At 40.6% G+C, this 21,117-nt stretch overlaps 1 protein-coding gene across 5 annotated transcripts in view; it reads right to left on the bottom strand.

The window, feature by feature from the left end:
• ABI1 (abl interactor 1) overlaps positions 1–21,117 on the bottom strand; it is a 77,347-nt gene that overhangs the window by 40,770 nt on the left and 15,460 nt on the right. For all 5 annotated transcript variants that reach the window (XM_077173794.1, XM_054654788.2, XM_054654732.2 and 2 more), the window contains exon 2: positions 13,375–13,542. In XM_077173794.1, coding sequence (XP_077029909.1) covers positions 13,375–13,542 — 168 coding nt within the window. The remainder of the gene's footprint in view (positions 1–13,374; positions 13,543–21,117) is intronic.

Genomic DNA, 21,117 nt, shown 5'->3' with positions numbered 1-21,117 from the left:
TTGTCCAGAAGAGAACTACTAAAGTTCTGGACTTTTAAAATATTTTTTTAATAAAAAAGTAGGCAAGATACTACAGCAAACAACTTTGTTGCAGCACTACGAGGTGCTACTCCAGTGGAGTGATAACCAACAACAAGGATTTGTTTCCTCTTGTCCCCCTGCCCATCAGTAAAATAGGGTGGCAGGAACAATCCTCAGCCACTATAGATTCCAATCTAAAAGTTTTCAGTACACATATTTTACTTTACAGTTCACTTACTACTCATATTACTGTCTTCTGCATATTCTTGTACAAAGAGCTCTTCCATATCCCTTGAACACCAAAACAATCTGGGTCTGACAAGTTTCTTCCTTTCGTTTTCAAAGACAAACATAGAACAAAATGGATCAACTTCCTTACTCTGCCTGTCCTTTCTCAAACCCCCTTCAGCAAGAAGGTACATCAACACAGGACAAGATTAGAAGCATTATGAACTTCCATCAGCTCAAACTTAAGATATTCAAGCAAAAAAAGAGAGTTGACAAAACTTCCCTCACATGTTTCCTAAGACTGCGCTACTATTTTGGACTGAGTCATACAGACTTCTTGCAATTTGGGATATATTAAGTAAAAGCAAAAGACAGACAAGCAAATCACAAGCATGTATGACATTTACCAGTTTAACAGAGTGGGAAGGAAGGGCCAAGGCAGAAATGGAATTGCTAAAGCTGCTCTAATTCTCCATTGCCTTTTTTATTCCCACACACAGCTTAAGCAGGAAGTTGCACATTGTTTCAGTAAATGCATTTCCCTTAGCCTCCCAACCCTTGGCCACAACTGATATGAAACACTGCAGTTCCGTCTCTTGGTAACATCCAGATGGCCTCAGCAGTCCCAGCAGCACTTACCCCATACTGAGCCACAGCCTTATCCACCCTAAACTTTTTCTAAGGCAGGCCCTGCTGGCAGAGGGAGCCTGGCCCAAGAAGAAGCTGTGCTATCGTTCAGCCCCTCCATCTGGATCACACCTCAGGCACATGCACACACCCAAAACTGAGATCTTGACTCTGTCCTGTGCAAGAGCACCTGAACACAAACACTGCAGCCTGATGGCAGGTTAAGAGACAGGGCAAGTCTTGAAGAGAAGTCTTGTGTGTAGACATAGGGACACAGGCACACCACTATGTCCCTGCTGCTTAATGTATCATCCTACTATTGCTACAGTCAATTCATTAGACTGGTAATGTGCTCAGAAATCAGCAATTTCCACTGTGCAGTTATTAGCATATTGATTAAATATGATTGCAAACACTTGGGGAGAAGCAGAGCATTAGCCACTGGAGAAGACATAGAGAATGAAGCCAGTCAAAGAAGCAGCTGGAAGTCTGCAGTTTTCAAGACCTTGTCTCCAGGATAATTAAGCCCACAATTCAGGGAACAGGGGGCAGAGAACAAAACACTGTTTGTCACAAGATAATGACAGGAAAAAGAAGACTGGTCATCTCCTGCTGTCACTTTAGGCAGAAGTTATACATATGCTACACAAATATTGACCATTGAAATGTTTACTGGTGAGGATGCTACAAACTCCATGGTGAGTTATAAGCCTCTGAATGGCACCACAGAGTTTCAAAAGGCAGCTCTTCCACACCACAGTAACAACCACCACAGACATGTGCACGACTGGACACTGACCTGTGCAGTGCTGGACAGCTAAACACACACCCAAGAGTCACTGAACACCTGCAGGAAACCTGAGTGCACAGAAGAGTGGTGGGGATTGATAGACAGCTACCTCAATCAGGGAGGGAGGTGCTGCTGACTTCCCCAAGAGATGAAGGGTACATCACAACACTATTTCATGGGCTACTCAAGACAGCTGTGCAAACTTCTGTGGCCTGCCTCCCCCCATTGCTTTGGTACAGTCTGGGGAGGTCAATGTACTTTTTGGATTTAAACTGTGTATATCCACTCAGCAATGCAGAGTGTGTTTATTCCCAGAAGTATACAGCTAATATAAACTACAACTACACATTTGTTTTAAGAGCTACCACGACTAAGGAATCTCATCAAATGGGAAGAAGGGGAAGAGCACACAGGAAAATTATCCAAGTTAAGATCTGCAGACTGCTCACAATCTGTTTTCCCAGGATGTTTGCTTAAGTCACATAATTGTTTGCAGAACCTCTGCTTTCTAAAAATGCATTTGGAAAAATTCATTCCACATTTTCTTAAATCAGTTTCACTGATTAGATGATGCTTTTCAATATTCTCAAAGTAGGTGACCAGTCATTATCCAATAACGACCAGTTAGCCGTGTTCTCTGAAACATATTCTAGGCAAACATTTCACATGAAAATGAGTCTTTTTAAAGTTTTCCAAATAATTTTTTTTTTTAATGTCAGATATACTTAGTCCAAATATTCAAGCCAGCTCTAGTAGAGAGCACCTCTGAAGAAATTTTTGCATCGACTGAAGGACTGACTACACTAATAATACAGCTCAAGAAAATAGAGTCTTGAAGTTACTGGGCTGAAAATAAGATGTCAGTAACTTGGAGTTGTGGTCCCCTCACCCTCCTTTTGCTCCCACGAATGGAGGTCTAGAAGTATGAAGCAAGCTAACTGGGAGTGAAGCTTGATATTCTTGCTGCCAGCCCAGGGGCACACTGCATTGCAGGAGGAATTTGCTGCTTAAAGCAGCAAAATCCTCAGTGATTGAACTTGAGTTTTGCTCAGTGAAGGCTTATGGAAACCATCCCCCGCTTCCTGAGCTTTTTGTTATTTATTCATGTGCCACAGCCTGAGCTCAGAAAAGAGAAAAAATTGTTATTTTAACCAAAGCATCATGAACACCCCCAGAAATTCTCTCCTCCAGTTTTAGCATTCAGATTCCAGAGTACCATCAAACACAACCACTACATCATGAGTGCTTTGAAACTGTAATAGATGCAACACTTCTGAGGCCAGCTGTCATGCTACCATCAAAATAAGGCACTAGCAGACATATCTACAGGTCTGAATACCATCCATAAACAAAACCAGATATGCTTATTACACATCAGTTTAGGATGAGGCTAAACCAGGGATATGGAAGTAGTGCAATGGCCATCCTCAGTGTGAAGAGTGGAACAAATAAAGTAAAGGATGATCTGGCTCCTATCAGCTTATAGGTGATATCACCCTATTGGTGCTGGCTCTTAACTTGAGATTCAAAATGCATGAGGAAACTAAATCAGAATACAGTGACACAGGTAAGAGATTAGATAGCTGAGAAAGGCTAATTTGTTTCAGGCCTTTTGACTGAAGGACTTCTCTCTTTACCTTAATGACTCATAATTACATGAAGTTAGAACAGTTCTGTTATGATTTGGATGTTCCTCCATTTCACAAATGGAGATTGTCTTCAATTACTTCAGCATCTCGCTCATCACCACAGCAGGCAAAAAGTGCCATGAGATGGAGTACTGAAATAATATAATATTTCTACCATTCTTCCACCCTCAGAAGCCATGATCTGCTAAGACACATGCACAGGTCAACTGCATCGTTTCAAGTTAAGTTTCTTTCTTATTTTTAATCTAAGTTTTAACTAAAAGAAATTCAATAACTATTTAGAGAAATACACAAATTGCTAGTCCACAACAGCAGGCATTTATTAGCTTATCATACACTACCTATGAGCTATTAAAGAGCAAAAAAATATGTACCCTGTTCAAAAACTTCAGTTAGCATCTTTTTCAGCTAGCTTAGGTGACAAGCCTTTTTCACAGTAGAACTCATCGTTTCTAGTCTTGTACTAGATCTGGCCATTCCTGCATCTTGCTCAGTACTTGACTTAACAACACACGGAAGAAAATCCTATAAACGGACAAAGAAGGATCAGCTTCCCAAAGACGACGTTTATCTTCTTTCCAGTCTGATAAAGGTTGATTTGTGGTTTGAAGGCTTATCTTGCAACCTTATAAAGCCCAGTTTTGAACACAGTTCAAAAATAATAACTTAAAATGAAAAAAATAATCCTCTAAGACACTGAGTTCAACCTGCAAGCAGAAATTCCTACATTCAAATCAAGCCCTTCAGTCATTATTCAATTTCCTTGTTTTTATATTTTCAAATGAGGGCCCAACTGACTCTTCCTGAAGCAATTAGATGTTTTATTATTTCTATCATGACCCCTTCTCAACTCTAAGGTCCCCATCCTACTTGTTCTTAGTTTATATATAGAAGCCTAATAGCTTTTAATCATACCCTTGCTGCTCCTGGTCTTGCCACACATGAGATAGCATGACAATATCAGGTTGATTATTATTTCTCTCTTGCAAGCAAGGACAGAGAAGCCAGTTAAAGAAATAGCAAGCCAAGCTTCAGTACTGGGGTGAGACCATGCTGAATTGTACCATTGGATCCATTGTAAATAATCATCCTGGGACACTGTGTGAGGGGAAGAAGCAAATGCTTTTAGGCATGAACAGGTGAAGCTGCATTAAACATTAGCACTCATACAAGGATACATTCATTAAGTCACAGCTACTCAGCAGATTCTCAAAGAGGAAGCAACCAACATACAAACCCATCACAATCAATATGTGATTCTGTGGTCACATATTACTTACATTTTTATGTAAGATAAGACAGAATTAGGTACAATATTAGCCAAAATTATAAAATAAACTGTTTGTTGGAACCAGAATTTAATATCAGAGAGGGAAATGACAGCTTTAGTAATCTACATTTTGGAATTGAGAAAGAGGCACACATACTTTCATGCTGGTTACTTCTACGTGCATAGTAAACACTCCAAACAGGAATGACTGAAAGAGCAAATGATAGCCTTAGCTAATTGTCAATCAAAATGTGCTCCTTCAAAACCCATTCTGTGTTTTGTCAAAAAATAAAAACCCTACATAGAGTACAGCTTTTAAACAAACAAATTTACAGTTTTATTTCTATTATGGCAACAATGCCCCCTCTGTGATGGCACTTGCAGCAGGGTCAGGGAAGAATTAACAATATTCTCCACCAAAATAAGCTGTCCCAAATAAACAACGTTCAGGGTAACCTATTTAGGTCTTTAGCCACGAATTATTTCACCCAACACCATTTTGCATTTTTGTGCAGTAAAGGGAAACTTCCCTTTGTGGTTTGTGACTGCCCCAGTGATGCAGAGATGATGCTGGGGAAGGGAAGGAATTCCCACTGGGGCTCCAGAGCCACACAAGTGTTTAGTAAGACTAACATAGTTGGACAGATTTTAACACTTCATACACACTCTTTCAAAGTTACAAAAACCAACAGAAGTTGTCCCAGCTTTAGAAGAGCAGCTACCAAGTAATTCACAGACCTCCCATGAACTAATGAAGGGTTCTCTGTGAGTATATGACCTGTAAGGGGGCTTTTACAAGACAGGCATAACATGTATCAATGGGCCCCAAAAGGCTAATAATAAAGAGAAGAAAGTCAAACCAGCAGCACCATAAAAAGTGGCAGTGTTATTACTGGCTGATAAACACTCATGTGAATCATTACTTGGTGTTTCACCTGCAGATCAAAGTTAACTAAGCACTTATTACCAGCCAGAAGAAAATACTAAGCAATTCCTATCTGAATGGCACAAGAAGTCCAGCCACAAGCACCCAGCAGGATTTTTTCTTGAGTGGCAGCTTCAGTGATGCTGTACAATGAATGCTGTTGCTCATCTTCCTCACAGTAAGCTTCTTGTACTCGTTTTTCCCCTCAATTCCCCCAAAAAGAGTCAGCTAAAGCACACCACTACCCAGGCTGCCAGAAAAAGCAAAATTCCAAATAGCTGCACTGGATGGCACAGGTACAACAACTGAGTAAATGCTTTGGTAGCTGGCTACCTGCTGTTTTATTAGGCACAATGTTCTTATCATCTCACACACTGCATTTATGCAATTAAAACATTGACACATAGATAAAACTTTAATTTTATCTAAACCAGGAACTATTCATATGTGAAGACTGGTGGGTTACTAAGACTTGAAACAGAAGAAAAATCACTTTCAGGCAGCAAGCTAACCAGATGCATCTGAAGGAAAAAACCCAAGATTCCTTGGAAAGTCCAATATGTGACTTCATATCAGGTCAGTGACGCATTTCGTCTGTGTGGTGTATCTCCCAGATATGAGAGGCTTTCATTAAAAAGACTGCACACACACGGATGTCTCCTTTGTTACACAAAAACGTCCAAAAGGCCTTTCAGAGTCATGTTCACAATCCTGGATTTTTGGCTTTGATTTCAGAAAACAAGAGGCTGCATCAGGCCTCTTAATTTAGTATTTAATGAGGTATCTAGAGCTTACAGCAAAATAACCACTGAGCAGAAAGAAGGTTTTAATGGTCTAAAACACATTGAAAACTATGCATTCAGATTGCCCTTCTAGCAGACAGTGGAATGGGAATAAGCATATGAAGGAATTCATGACAGTCAATGGCTATTAAAGCAAGCAACTTCGCTCATTCCCCAAAAATACGCTCAAAACCCTGCATTCCACAGAGGAAAAAAAAAAGTGCAGAACAAAAGTTTCTGGTTCAGTTTCTTCATCAAAGCAACTGCTCTTCTCCCTCACAGAAAGGCTGACATTGTGGTTGCTCTCCCATAGGTGTCCATAACTGAGTATCATGGGAGGGCTGCTTTGATTTGTTTGTTGGTACTGCGCTGAGGTTTTCTTTTTGACTGCATCAGCTGAACTGCACTGGGATTACTGACATCCTACATGCATTCATTTGTGGACATGAAGGGAATTTCTCAGCTGAATGGCTGACAAGGCAACTCTTAAACATTACACTATTTTCTGAGCAATTTATATATAACATGTAGAAGCTGATATGCACAAAGTTGAAAACAATTTTCATAAGCAGACAGATAAACAGAGCAAGCACAGCACAACTTCTTGGAGCCTTGGCCTCTATCAGGGAGAGAACAGGAAGAACAGGATGTGAAGCAAAGGCCACAGATAACTGTCAGCACTTTCTTAGGAGACAGAATGTCACCCAAGGCAAGCTTAATCTAAATAAAAGGTGCAAGTTTCTTGCCATATTTAGAGTATTTGTGGCTGCTGACAGGCACAGGCAGTCCAAGAGAACCAGACAGAAGACATTAGTTTTCTAATATATACAACATTCGATGATGCACTAGTTCCTGCTGATACTTTTGGTCTCTCCACACACTTCTGAATGTGTGGAAAGTCTGAATGGAAGTGAAGCTTACAACATTTATATATATGTGATGGCAGCTTCTCCCCTGACTTTGGTGATGGAGGGGGGAAGATAATTACAATCAGTTCCTATAACTTATCATATACCTTTGAAGGATACAAAGTCAGCTTTTAGGATACATCCAGCTGCTGCAGTGTAATACCAAAAAGAGTCATGGCAGAGATCCAGTGCTGCATCACACTCCAAAATAAAAAGGCTTTTCCCAGCTCCATGTACTAATCTGCCAAGCTTCAGCTTATGGCTAGCTGTTTAATATTACACTGTCACTATCAGGCAAAAGACTAACTGCAGAGACAGAAACAAACTTAAGTACTACTGGGCTACCATAACACCACTGCTTTGCTTTTTCTTTATCAGACCAAACTAACACAACTCCTTCAACCTCTCCTGGCAGGCTGCATGCTCCATGCCCCCAACCGTCTCTGCATCCCTGTCTGCTGGTTTCCCTAAATCACTCTTGAACAATGCAGAGGTGACAAAAAAAAAAAGAAAAACCAACAAGCCAGATCCAGCACTCCCGATGAAATCACATCACTGCCTTTGATCTGTCAGCCACAATCTTCCCAAGGCAGCCCCACCACACTGCTTCACTTATTCAGATAGCCTTGTGGTGCTGGCTCATGCTCAGCACAGCACCCACCAGCACACCAGCTCCTTTCCAACCCATTACTACTCACATAGTCACCTCCCAGTGCATACAAATGCACATTGGGCCCTACCCAAGGGTGTAGGACCTTGCACCTTGCCCAGTTTGCCAAGGTTTTTGCTGGTTCAATAAGAGTCCTGCGTACTGAAGCTCTGCCATTCAGCGTATGAATCACCTTTCCTAACTTAGAGTTAGTCCCAGATTTGTTGAGGATATGCTTTATGTTCTGAATGGTCTCCAAAGAACATTCTGAACACTGTGGGCTCCAGCACTGACCCTGCTGTTAGTAGCAGTCAACCATTTGCTAGTTCTGGCTAATCTTCTCTCCAATTAACAGTCCTTCCATCTAGCCCATATGTTCTTTAGGCCAGAGAAAAAGGTCAGAGGTCTAAGCATTTACTTCTTTTTAATGAGGCAACTTCAGCATAGAAGTACCTGGACAGCTGTACTTTGCAAGCACAGTCACCATTAAGAGGATCTGGAAAGGTCTTTTGCTCCCATCTGTAAGTGTACCAAAGTACTTCATGTAATTGCTTGTTTCTAGGCATGGCCATCCACATTCATCAGCAGATTTGTCACATTTTCTACTCTGTTTCTACTTCTTGGCTTTCAAAAATGAAATAAACTGTGTTGTGATCATACACCGCAATCCCTAAATGCAGTATCACATTAATCCAAAGCACACACACTCTGAAAGCTCTTTCCTACAAAAACTCAATCATAAAGAGTCACCACTGTACCTGCCACTGCCTTTTGTCTCTTCAAACACCAGAGATGGGCTGAGCATGTAACAGCTCTTGTGTTCCTCTGTCAAACACCAACTTGCTGCTTTGGAACTCACCCCTTACAGCCCCAGAAAAGTTCAGCAGGACTTCTCTGAAACCTAATCCACATCAGTCCTGACTGGGAGCTAACCCAATGGAAAGGCCTTAGTATTTGGCACTATCTATGTGTGATTCAACACAGGCTACAGCTGTAGAATTCAGAAAGCCTAAAAGAAGACATCTGTCTATCTGCACTGTTGCCCTGACTTAACCTACACACCCATGGCACAGCAACATAAGGCATTTGGCTTTCTGCTTGCATACAGCACTGGAATTACACATGCAATTAATTAGACATGGATGGTAACAGGCAAGATGCTTCTGAACTAATTCAGGGGAGTTTTTAAATTATTTTTTTAGTTCTAAAAGCTTATAACTTTAAATGGCAACAAGAAATGTGTGTGTATCTTTTTATGCTGAGAGTGATGTTTTCAGAACACTTTTTTTGCAATAGTCCCTATTTTGTATTAAAGGAGAGCTTCGGATGCAAAAGAAAATCTTCACACTGAATGTTTAAGGGGGGCAGTGTTTCCTGGTGAAAATTATAATTTCTTTAAAAGGAGACTACTGCTTTCTTCATGCTTGGATTTAAATACTGAGCTATTTAAAAACTGTTTATGTAGAGAGAAAAAAAAAAAAGGAATAGTTGCTACATCCAGTGCTGCAGCTCTGACATAAACATGAGCGCTGATCTGTTACATTTTTCAGTTTTGACACAGTAAACAAGGATGCCCCTGTCAACCTCTCTCCTCTGAGAAATCTGGCTGCCCCATCTTCATTTTCTCAAACTTTATGGAAATGAAGCAGCAAAAAATTTATCTTAAAGTACATGTTTTAAGTCAACTTTCATTTCCAAGAAGAGGAGAGGAAGAGCTGAGTACAACCAAGAAACAGTGCTGAGTACAGAGGGATGATCACTTCCCTAGTCCTGCTGGCCACACTACTTCTGACACAGGCCAGGATGGCACTGCTGGTCTTGGCCACCTGGGCACATGCTGCATCAGGTTCAGCTTCTGTTGACCAACACTCCCTGGTCCTTTTCTGCTGGGCAGCTTCCCAGATACTTCTCCAAGCCTGGAATGCTGCATGGAGTTGCAGTCCAACTGCAGCACTTGGCACTTTGTCTCGTTGAACCTCAGACCATTAGCCTCTTCCATTCCATCCAGCCTGTCCAGATCCCTGTTCAGAGCCTTCCTACCCTCCCGCAGACCAACACTTCCACCCTACTTGCTGTGTCTGCAAACTGACTGAGGATGCTCTCAATCCCCTCGTCCAGATCATTGATAAAGCTATTAAACAGGACCAGCCCCAATACCAAGCCCTGAGGAACACCACTGGTGACCAGTGACCAGCTGGATGTAGCTCCCTTTACCAACACTCCCAGGCTTGGCCATCTCTAGAGTTTTCTACCCAGCAAAGAGCACACCCATCCAAGCCATGAGCAGCCAGTTTGTCCTGGAGACGCTGTGGGAAATGGTGTCAAAGTCTTTACTAATGTCCAGGTAGAAACATCCACAGCTTCTCTCTCATCTACTAAGTGGGTCTCCTTGTCATGGAAGGAGATCAGGCTGGTCAAGCAGGACTTGCCTTCACAAACCCATCCTGGCTGGGCCTGATCCCCTGGTTTCATGTGTCACATGTTAGCACACAAGATGATGTGTTCCATGACCTTCCCTGGCACCAAGGTCAGGCTGACAGGCTGGTATTCCCTGGATCCTGCATTTGGCCCTTCTTATAGGATGGTGTCTAGCACATTTGCTAAGTTAATGCCATCAGTGAAGTCGTGATGCTTGTGTTGGTGCCAAGTATACACCTACTATCTTTTTCCCCCCAGATCTTGTCTAACAGGCTAACTAGGATCCCTTATACCAGACAGGTTTTCAAACTTCTCCAGAAGAGTGACCAAGTCTTTGCCATATCAGAGCAGCTTGGAAAGGTCAAGTCAGATTGGCAATGCTCCAGGTCAACATGAAGAATTTAAACCAAAGAGCTGAGCTGTATGTGCACAGCCTCCTGTACTGGGTGTAGTAAACAATCACATGGCAGGTCACTCCAGACCCAGGCATTACAGCTTGAAAGAACTATAACTACAGAAAACACAGATGCAGCTGGGCAGGTTTTTGCTCTGGCTGCTATGAGAAAGCCATTCCATTGCCTCCACCTCAGAAAAGTGCTCCCTCACCACACTGTGATTACTCATGTGAAGCCTCTGTGTCTGTGCTCAACCAGAAACCAAAACCAAATTAATTTTTTCCTATAAAACCAAGCACAATTTCCATCTGTAAAATTAGGCTCCAGTAACAATATAACACACTAGTCCATCACCTAACTTTTCATGAGTGCTTTTTCCAGTGAAGAGGATACAAAGCTAGGAAAAATACCAAGTGGCTACTAATCAGGCTTAGCTATCCAGGGATTTAGCTTAGAGTCATTCTGGAGAACATGCACAGTGAACTGAAAAACAGTATGGAAACAGAAAGCGTCTGGACTCAGAAGAGTCACAGGACTTTCTTCCTTAGAAGAACTATCAAATTGAATCTTATTTCACAGACAGCTGCTCTTTTTCGCAAACCCCAGAATCGAGTAATTGACCTGGCAATGCCTCAGTTCTGTGCTTCTAGGCAATACTTCTTTCATGAAAAAGAATGCCATTTTGAGAATTTGTTCATACTCATGCTTTATTAACAGGAAAATATTCACAATTGATACAGGCACAGGGAAGGAGACTGGAGATCCCAAAGCATTTCACAACAGTCTATCACAGCAATTGTACAGCCGATTTAAGAAAGGCAGTTGAAGCATTTGAGCAGAAACACTTCAAAGCAAATAGCTGAGCTGGTATGTGTGCATTATCTGTATCCAGTTTAATTCTACAAAATTAGTCTGCAGAGGTTCATTTATAAGCAAGGATTAGTTTCAGGCAAGACCAACCAGGACAGAAACTACAAGCAAGTGACCTTGTTAAACACTTCTCAAAAGCTTTACAAAGCACTGATTGTTCACAGCCTTTAGCAAACAGTTCATGTATCAGGTGACTCAATAGCTTTCAGCATAGTGCCTTCAGTCCAAGCAGCAAACAGTACAGTGGGTTAACACCTTTTATGCTAGTATCAAACATTTAGGCTTTTTCCATGGTTAGCCATACTAGTGGCAAACGAGAATTTAACAATAATCACTTCACACACACTGCAGCTCTCAAACATTTAAGAAAAGATGTGCTTAGTATAAGAGGGCATCCAATGCTTGGGAAAATCTGTAGATTCAGTTCTTTTCTCAGCCATTTCTTAAAAGGTAGTCATAATCCCAGCATCTCTGAATACTTAACATAAAAAAAAAGCTTATCTACAGCAATTTAATTTCCTCCTACTTTCCTGTTTCAGTGGCAGGTACTTTTTAAATACTTCACACAGCTTTTAGCATTGTTTAGTTCTCAGCACACGTTAACCTCACATGCGTTTTTGATAGGTTTGTTACTAAGAGGGCCCTTCCATATGCACTGGAATCTTCTCCCTGCTGACATACTTTTGATAAAACCATTGTGCTGCCATTTCACAAGGATGTTTAGAAACCACAACTCTAAAAAAAACCAGTAAGAGTTAGCAGGGCTGGGAAGGGAGAGAGCAGGGACCATAAGAAGCATTTTCTTTCACTTATTTGGTCTAAGGTGTACCACCAACAGGATGCTGGTTGACTAAGGTTTTTAATTCACTGGCTGCACTGAAAAACGTTTTAGGTTGCATCCTGTGCTATTTGTTTACAAAACATCTCAAAGAGACATAGGACAAAGCCCAGTGAAGATCTGACTTGATCCACAAGAGAGTGGATACTGGGCTTTTAACAACTCCCTCAAGCCCATTTCAGAACAGCAATGTAAGGGTGAAATAACTGAGTCCTGTCCCTGCCTGCACTGGCATTAAGATGGCACACACCTGGTTATGCAGCAAGCCACTTCCAGATTAAACACAGCAGACACTTTTGGCTGAGTTAGCATACAATCAGGCCAATGACCAGGTACAAGGCAGGCAGCAGCAACAATGCTTCCCCCCCACAGAAGCAAGCAGCCAGGGTGAAGCTTCAGCCAGGGAAACACAGGCTGCCACAGAGAGGGATAGACCTATTCTTTCCTGTCATCTATTTCCATGTGCTCAATGCAGAAACTCCAGTAATACTGCAGTCACAGTTCAAGTCAGGTCAGCTCACTCATTCAACTGCCTTGGCTGGGAAGGAGTTTGGCTTGAGCAGGTAGTGGCAGCATGTGAACCCCTCTCCCCTTCCACACAGCACATGAAATTATATCCTGCAAGGCTATGAAAACAAATGAACTCACTGCATGTGTTAAATAAAATACCACCTCCCATATGGCACTTCTAACTAGATTTCCTTCTCAGAAACAGAATCCTTCTCTCTACCCCTTTCTCAAGCACAGCTTCAGATCTTAAAATCTTAATAATTAATTCCTGCTTTAAATCAAATATAATTCCAGCATTCTTGACACAGGAACTATTTTATTTTGATCATGATCTTTATCACAAAGCACGTTTCATAAATATTAGAAAGAAAAAAGCCTTACCATTTTCTCTCACAATAAAGAAGTCAACAAAAACTATCCAACTCAATAATAAGAGATACAATAATGCCTCCTCCAACATTGTCAGTCCTCTATTAAAAAAGAAAAGAGATTACCTGGGAGATATGGTTGATGGAGGACTCCATCCTCCGTAGCTGGGACGCTTGGATGTCCAGCAGTTGTAATACATTGTTGGCCAGTGCATTGATCTGATAAGCAACACTGGCTAGAGACTGAGTTGTGTAGGCTTTGGTCTCTTCTAATGCTTTCCTTTTATCTGGAGCCTGTAAAGCAAAACAACAAGACATCTGGTTTAGGCCAGGAAGTGGATGGGGAAAAAGGACAGGAACAAAAAATTACGACCTGCATTTGGAAGAATCTGTAATCAAGAAGGTCTGGCTGAGCAGCCAAAGTACTCGATCTGCATGAGATTTTTAAAAATCTCAATCATACAGAGGTGAGAAAGTGTTTGAAAAATATTTAACAATAATAAATTTAGATGCCAAGAAACAATTCATTCAGTAGGAAAAACAACATTACCATGATTTGTTGGAGTTGATTTTTTAAAGCCTGTTCAATCCCTCATTTCTCAAAAAGCCTCCAAATCCCCATGACCACTGAAATGCTCCTTTTGCCATTTCTTATGAGGTTCATGCAGCCCCGGCTAATTAAGACAGAAAAATATTTTCCCACAGTCGGGTGTCCCCTATTCCACATGCCATCTACAAAGCCCACCCTCCAGCTATGCTGGCTACTACTCCCACAGACCAGAAGAAGGATGAGCAGAGCATCAGGATGGCATGCACAGAGGCCTCCTGCATACAGGAGTACTTGTGAAATTATCCCTCCTCACACAAAAGCTTAATAAACTTTCCTTGACAGTTGAGAAAGTTCATCACTGACTGAGAAGACACCTATTTTGAGGTATCAGAAGGGAATATATGCTTTCCCCTGAAGGGTAAAAAACAGGGAAAGGGTAACCTTCCCACTGAAATCCCATCTTGCTAAGGTAAAGTCCTCCATTTGTCCTGAGAGACAGCTCCCTAGTCAGAGGGCAGGTTACTGCCCAAGATGAGGAAATGTTCACATGACTTGAGTTGCATGGCCCAAGTAAGTTCCTCCTCTCTGACAGGATGGGAGATACCAACAGCACCTCTACCATGAAAACACACACACAAAACCTCTTTTGAAGTACTCCCTGTATCACACCTTAGGAGATGGCAGTGGAGGCCATGTATTTCATCTGTTACCCAATTTGCAAGCTGCAGCTATCCAGAATTTCCTTCCACTTGCAATAGAAATGCACCGCATAAGGAAGTTTGGCGTACACAATGACTCAGTGCTAATTTCTTCCCAATTTTATTTATTTGTGGAACAAACAGTAGACCTCAGCAACCAATAGAAAAAGTCCATGTTAATAGCCCCTTCTAATTAGACTTCTATTTTTATTGTTGATTTCTTTGAATAACACTCTACACGCATTGTACGCAAGAGTTACAATGTTAAGCACAAAGCAAGGAAACAAAGACACTCCATTAGCATTCAACTGAGCCCTATGTTTCCCAGTTTCCAAACATTCATTCATTTTTCAGTCCTGTCTCTTATTTTTAAGAAGAAAACCAGAAGGCAAGCTGTTCATATACATTATAAAAGTTGCGTCATTACCTAAATACTGCAACATGTTATGCTATGCTACATTTTGTTTATATATTACTTAAACACTGGTGAGTTCCCCCCAATCCAGGAATTTTGGTCATATTCATGACTAACATTCCTAGCAATGTTTGACACTTATTGGTGACACTTGACACTTGGTTAATGCCATCCTTAAAATGGAATTCACATACAGATGCCTTCTAAAATGTGAAGCAGCAAGAATGGTTCAACGTAATCTGCTGCCAAAAGGCAAAACAGCTAAGGTACACTAAGGACAGACTATGTAAAACTCCATTTTTTAGTATTTCCAAATGCAAACAAGGTTACCTTTCATCTAAAAAAAGAATTGACATTTCTAGCTGTCAGGAAAAATTAGTAAAAGTCACTTTGCTTCTTCAGAAAACATAACCTGCAAAACAACTACTAAAGGTTCAAGAAACAAATTTCTGAAAGTTGGCTTTCCAAAGTGGCATTTTAAACTTCAACTCACAACTAGCAGTGACTTTAAAAACATTGTCCTACTGAACTACAGCCTAAAGAAAACAACCAATAATTTTACTTGAACTTCTACCACTGTGGAAAATGGTAAAAATGCAGGTAGCAGATCAATGGTGTCTGAAATAAAAGGTTAACTGAACTAGATACAACCAATAAAGCAGCAGTCAACATTAGTGTAACTTCATATAAACTCAAGTGGAGATCTGCAGCCTTTACTCAAGCAGTTTTCTTATTATGAAGTTTCAATTAAATACTATTAGTCTAGACACCAAGAGGTGACAAAGCCACAGCACTCCATTACTGAGTGTTGTCAAAGAAGAAAACTTCGGTGTATAACAAGTTTCTTTTCATCTGTAATGATTCGTTGATTAAACGTCTTGCTCTCATTTGCCTAAGCACCAAACGTTTTAGTTATTTGCTCAAATTACTACTTTGGCAGCAGGATTAAATGAACAGAGTTGAGATGTGGAATGCATTTCGTGTCCTGTAAGAACTAGATCAGGAACATTTTCAAGCTTTGCAGATAATTCAGGCAATTTCAGTTTGCCGATGAACAGTTTAGATTAGAACTAACTTGACATCCAGTCCTTTGCATTATTTTAATGCGAACTGCTGGCACCCACAAGATATAAGCTAAAAGCTTCACAGACAGCAAAGGCAGGAGGGTAGAGGGAGAAGCCAAGAACTGTGTGACAGAAACAGGATGGAGCAGAGAGTTCCAATGTTCTTCAACTGTTACTCTCACATCTCTTTTTAAGCAAAAACTGAAAGCAGACTAGAAGACAGCACACGTGTTTACATTCAATGTAATACATAAGCACGAGTTAACTACTCAATTTTGAGACAACACAATACAAAGATTGTCATCTGACTTCTTTCCTAATGGCTCAGAATTACTTTGCAATCTAGTATTAAAAGCTTCAAAGAAATTGTTTTTTCACCAGTTGTCCTTGATATAAACAAAAATTTGATCCCCTTTGGTAGTAAAGTGGATATTCTTTACAGAACATCATAACTTTTGAAGTTTCCCTCCTGTAAACTCCCACCTGTATCCCCAGTTCACCTCTAACAGCCATGTGACTATGACAAAATTGCTGTTTGAAACTGCCTTCACATAACTAGATTTAATACTAAAGAAATTTTGAAAGAAAACCTCTCATATCATTTCATGAGGTACATAAAGAGAGTTAAAACTGCATGGTACTCCACACTGCATACCATGTATTTTTGTCAAATTAAACTTCTTCCTTGAAGAGTTTACATAAATACTATTGTAAAGTCAAAACTGGTTCTGCAGCCAAGCAATTGACACAATAAAAACAGAGTAGAAGCTTAATTACTGAGTCTTCAGTTCAGTGACATGTCAAGGTCAAATGATGAGGAACCTCTCCATCACTCTACAGCTGATCTTTGCAAGTCTCATCTTCCCCCTCTCCAAACTGCCACCCACACAGGCACATCCCCACAACACTGTGTGTGCATTGTTCAAGCCATCTGCCCTCCCACCTCCCTCTCTCTCAGCTAATTCCCACCATGTGCCAGTTCATACAGCACACAGCATGTACAGGCTCCCTCTACAAATCTCATCAGCTCACACTGAAAAATCATCTTCAGAAGTCAAACTTTCCCCTGCAAACACACCAGTCCATCCCCTCAGTACCTGCTGTCCAACCTCTCTTCTCCCTCTTTCAACTTCAGTTCCATATCCTCTGCTTGAAACTCCCTGTAAGATAAATTCTCCACCAGAACAACTGGTTCCATTTGACAAAGGTCAGAAAGCAGCTTATCAGATCACACCAAAGCTGGCTGGCCTAGCAAAAGCAAATCAAAATGCCTCCTTAGTATGTGGCACGGGTTGCTCCACATTTCTCATCTTCAAGCTGTTGGAATATGTGCAAATTCAAGCACAGAAAAACTCATCCAGGATAAACTACTAACAGAGAACTGCCCTAAAATAGCCCAATAATCAGTAAGTGAAATAGAGCTCTAAAGTACTGAGTGCTCAATAGCTGTTCAGATGCTTGGAGTTCTGTTGCTGGGCTTGATCACTCTCAGCAATCAAGCTACAGGAACAACTTTATACTCAGTTCTATTTGCCTCTGCTGTCACTGCTTATGCACCTTTAAAATGCAACACTGCAATACATTTGCATTTGTTTCATGAGCAAACAGAAGAAAATTGTTCAGTTTTATGCTTTGGTCTTTTTGAAAAAGAATTCTACCTATCATTAGTTGATTAAAGATAAAATTAGGATTACTACAATCAGTTGCCACAGGAATTCAGCAGTCTCTATCATGCATCACAGAATGCATTCACAGAATGCAACTATGCAAAGTCATCAATACATTCATTAGTATTCTCTTTTGTTCATATCATCATGTATCTATCTTTGGTATTTACAAAATGCTTTCTGATAACACAAGCACTCCAGTCCAGGTTTCCAAGTCCTGTTTTCTTCACTAAGGTCTTGCCATTCTAGCTCAAAGGTCCGTATCAACCACTCAGACAAAATTTTTATCTTATGGGCTTATGTTAACTTCAGCCTACAGCAACTAATTTTTCAAGTCAATAGGAAATACTTTTACAGAATGGTGAAGAAGTACATTCTGGAAGTGGCTTGGAGACTCCTAAACATCAGTACTTTAACCTGCCTGAGAAATACCTGGGGACACTTCAAAATGGAAGGAATGGATTTCTGAAAAGTGGTTTCCACATTCAGAAAACAGGAACACACCTCCCCTAAAGCGATGGCTTGTAACATTATGTGGAGCTTCAGATGTATGAGTCTGAAGCTGCAGCTTCACTGATCTGATAAAGTTTTTAACAAATCAAAGCTGGTCTTGAGGGCTTATTTGTTACTTCTGACTGCTAATTGCAAAAAGCTTGGACATCTCTAAACTATTCACAATATATGTTTTTAGACCAAGTATTTCACATCTAAGCAGTAGTAATGTGTTTCTAAAAGGTTTAAATATGCCATATACACTAGACTGGACTTTTGGCTCAGGAGCTAAATGTAATTTACGTTGAATACCATGTCACAAGATTACTGCAAATAACTGAGGAGATACATACTGAAATAAGTAGGTACCCCACAGATACAGGTTCTCCCTTATCTGTTTTTCATAGAGCTTGTCAGACTGCTTTGTAAACACACTGCACCACAGTAGACTTTTTGGCTGTTATGGATGGTTATTACATCAGAGTATCAGTTATACATTAAAGGAAATAGAAACACTGACAAGTCACAGCAGCAAGTGCCACAAGTTTCTATACTCTAAAGAACCTTCAGGAGCCAAACACCTACCTGGAAGCCATCTAAGAAGATTACACAGACTGTGGTTATTAGTAGCAGGTACTCAGCAGGGAGCTTTCAGGGTTTTTATCACCACAGATACAGCCTTAAGGGATATATGATACAGCATTCCAAAGTGGCATGGGAAACTAAGGTTTCAAAATTTACAAAAGAGGTTGCTTTAAATTGCTTTACATTACATATGCCATGCAGGTTAGAAATAGCAGTATCAATCAGTATGTCAATTGTCTCCTGCAACAGGTTTACAGTACTTGTTCCATACAGCAATTCCACTGAAGAAATTCTCTCTGCAATGCATTAGGCTAGGCAATACTTCAAGGGGATGGATGATGTGCTGAGTACATGGCAATATCCACAGAGTTATATCTGGCCTGGAATTTACCTGCCTACAACTTGAACTGTTCTTCACTGATCAGCAGCCCAATTCCCCCACTAAAAAGTGAAGCAAGCCATCAGAAGGGTTAGCTCAGAAGTTCAAACTCAACCCTTGTCCAACGTATTAGGACAAGAGACACCCTCCCACAGCACCAGATAAGGCTGTAGAGAGTCACCAGTACACTTCACCTTATGTCTCTGATCAACTTAAGCAGATCACTATCCATATTCTTGTTACTGAAACCCCTTGCTCTGCCATTCATATCATTATTATCATCAGTAAAAACAACTGTGGGAAATTTAAAAAGCAAGCTTTGTGGGGACAAAGAACAGGAAGGGACTTAGTCCAAGTACAGCCTGTTAAAATGACAGGACCAACCCAGCCTCCATACGAAGCAGCACTAGAGCCAAAAGCCACACACATTCCAGACCACTGGCAAATCTCAAGTAAAATTCTGCATCACAGAGATCAGTACTAAAGTTCATGCAATACAAAAATGTTCAAGGGTTTTACTAAAGTGATTTTTATCACAACTTGTCATGTTGTTGTAGTTTTCCACCATTCCTGAATTTGTGTCATTTATGCAAGTAAAAGCTCAAGATTTTAATTACCCCACAGCCTGCAAGATATTAATAGCAACATATTGCAGTCACTGAACATGTCCACCTCCTGTCCAAGGCCTCTCCAGGGGGCTGGCAGTCAATCCTTCACTGACAGTGAAAACAAGAAATAGAATAGACTATTCAGCACACTTCTCTCTTCACATAGTGAGAAGTAGTGTCAAATTAGAAATATCAAAGCTCTCAATCAATTAAGTAACTAATTGTTCCAGGAGTATGGAGGAATCTGAAAGCCACGTAAGGTACAGAAGGATGCCTAACCATTAAGAGCAAGACACCCAAGACACCTCTCACTATGGAAACCCCAAAACCAGCACAATTAAAATTCTTTCAAGTTCATTCAGTAAACAGTAATTCTTTGCATCTACTAAGGCAGAAATCCTCAATAAACACAGCAAAGCTAGCATCTACCATTCAACTCCAGGGAATTTCCTTCCAGCATCTAAGACAGAAAAACCCACTGGTATGAAATAATGCCTTGTCTGTTGAGTTTCTCCAGATAAGATGAAGTAACTCAGCTATACAAAACGCAGAGAAACTGGAAGAACTTGAAATCTCTTCTCCCCAGGTAAAGACCTTGCACAATAAAGCTGGAATTCATTCAAGGCACCAGAAGATGAGATGATCACCACCACCACTACACTGCAGTCCACAGACAAGATTTCAGTCTGTTTCTTTTTAGAAACACTATCTTGACAAAAAACATTGACTAGTCAGCTTCTCTATCTCAAGGGTCAAGACTCACACCAAATTACTGTTTAACAAACACCTACAGCAGTGTAACCAGCAGTGCCTGTAATTCCCAAACTCTGTTTCAGACAAGCCCTTCCCCCAAATCCTGTATGCAGGAGACAATCAGCTAGAAGCAAATCCTTCATTTCCATCAATAATATTCCCCTGACCAGTCCTGAATAGCCTTGATAGCAAATTAGCATTTCTATGGGCTGAGACAAAATTTAGTCGATCTCACTGTGTCCCTGATTTTCTTTTACTCGAAAGAAAGTTGTTTTCCATTCTGTTGATTAACTATAAATAGAAGAGTCTCCATTTTTTAAATTATCCTCTTTTTTGAGGAAGGTAGAGGGAGAAAAGCTTCTTTATTAAGGGGAGAAGTTAATTCTAATAGAAAGTTTAAGGGACATATTCATATATATATACACACACACTTAAACAATAAATAAATTTTAAAAACAACAACTGAGGAATTCCATTTTAATCCAGGCTGCAAACATTATAGCAAGAAATAAATCTCTCCAGTAGGAATGTGATTTATAAAGCAATGCAGACTCTGACAGATGGAGCCTGGGAAGGTACATGCCAGCTGCTCTGTTAGTAGCATTTTCTGCCCAGTGCAACAAATAAGGTTCATTGGCTCTGGACTAAGCCACTCCTC

This window comes from Agelaius phoeniceus, chromosome 1 (assembly GCF_051311805.1).
Source record: "Agelaius phoeniceus isolate bAgePho1 chromosome 1, bAgePho1.hap1, whole genome shotgun sequence".
NCBI classification, from domain to species: domain Eukaryota; kingdom Metazoa; phylum Chordata; class Aves; order Passeriformes; family Icteridae; genus Agelaius; species Agelaius phoeniceus.
This window is presented reverse-complemented; position numbering and strand designations above follow the sequence as displayed.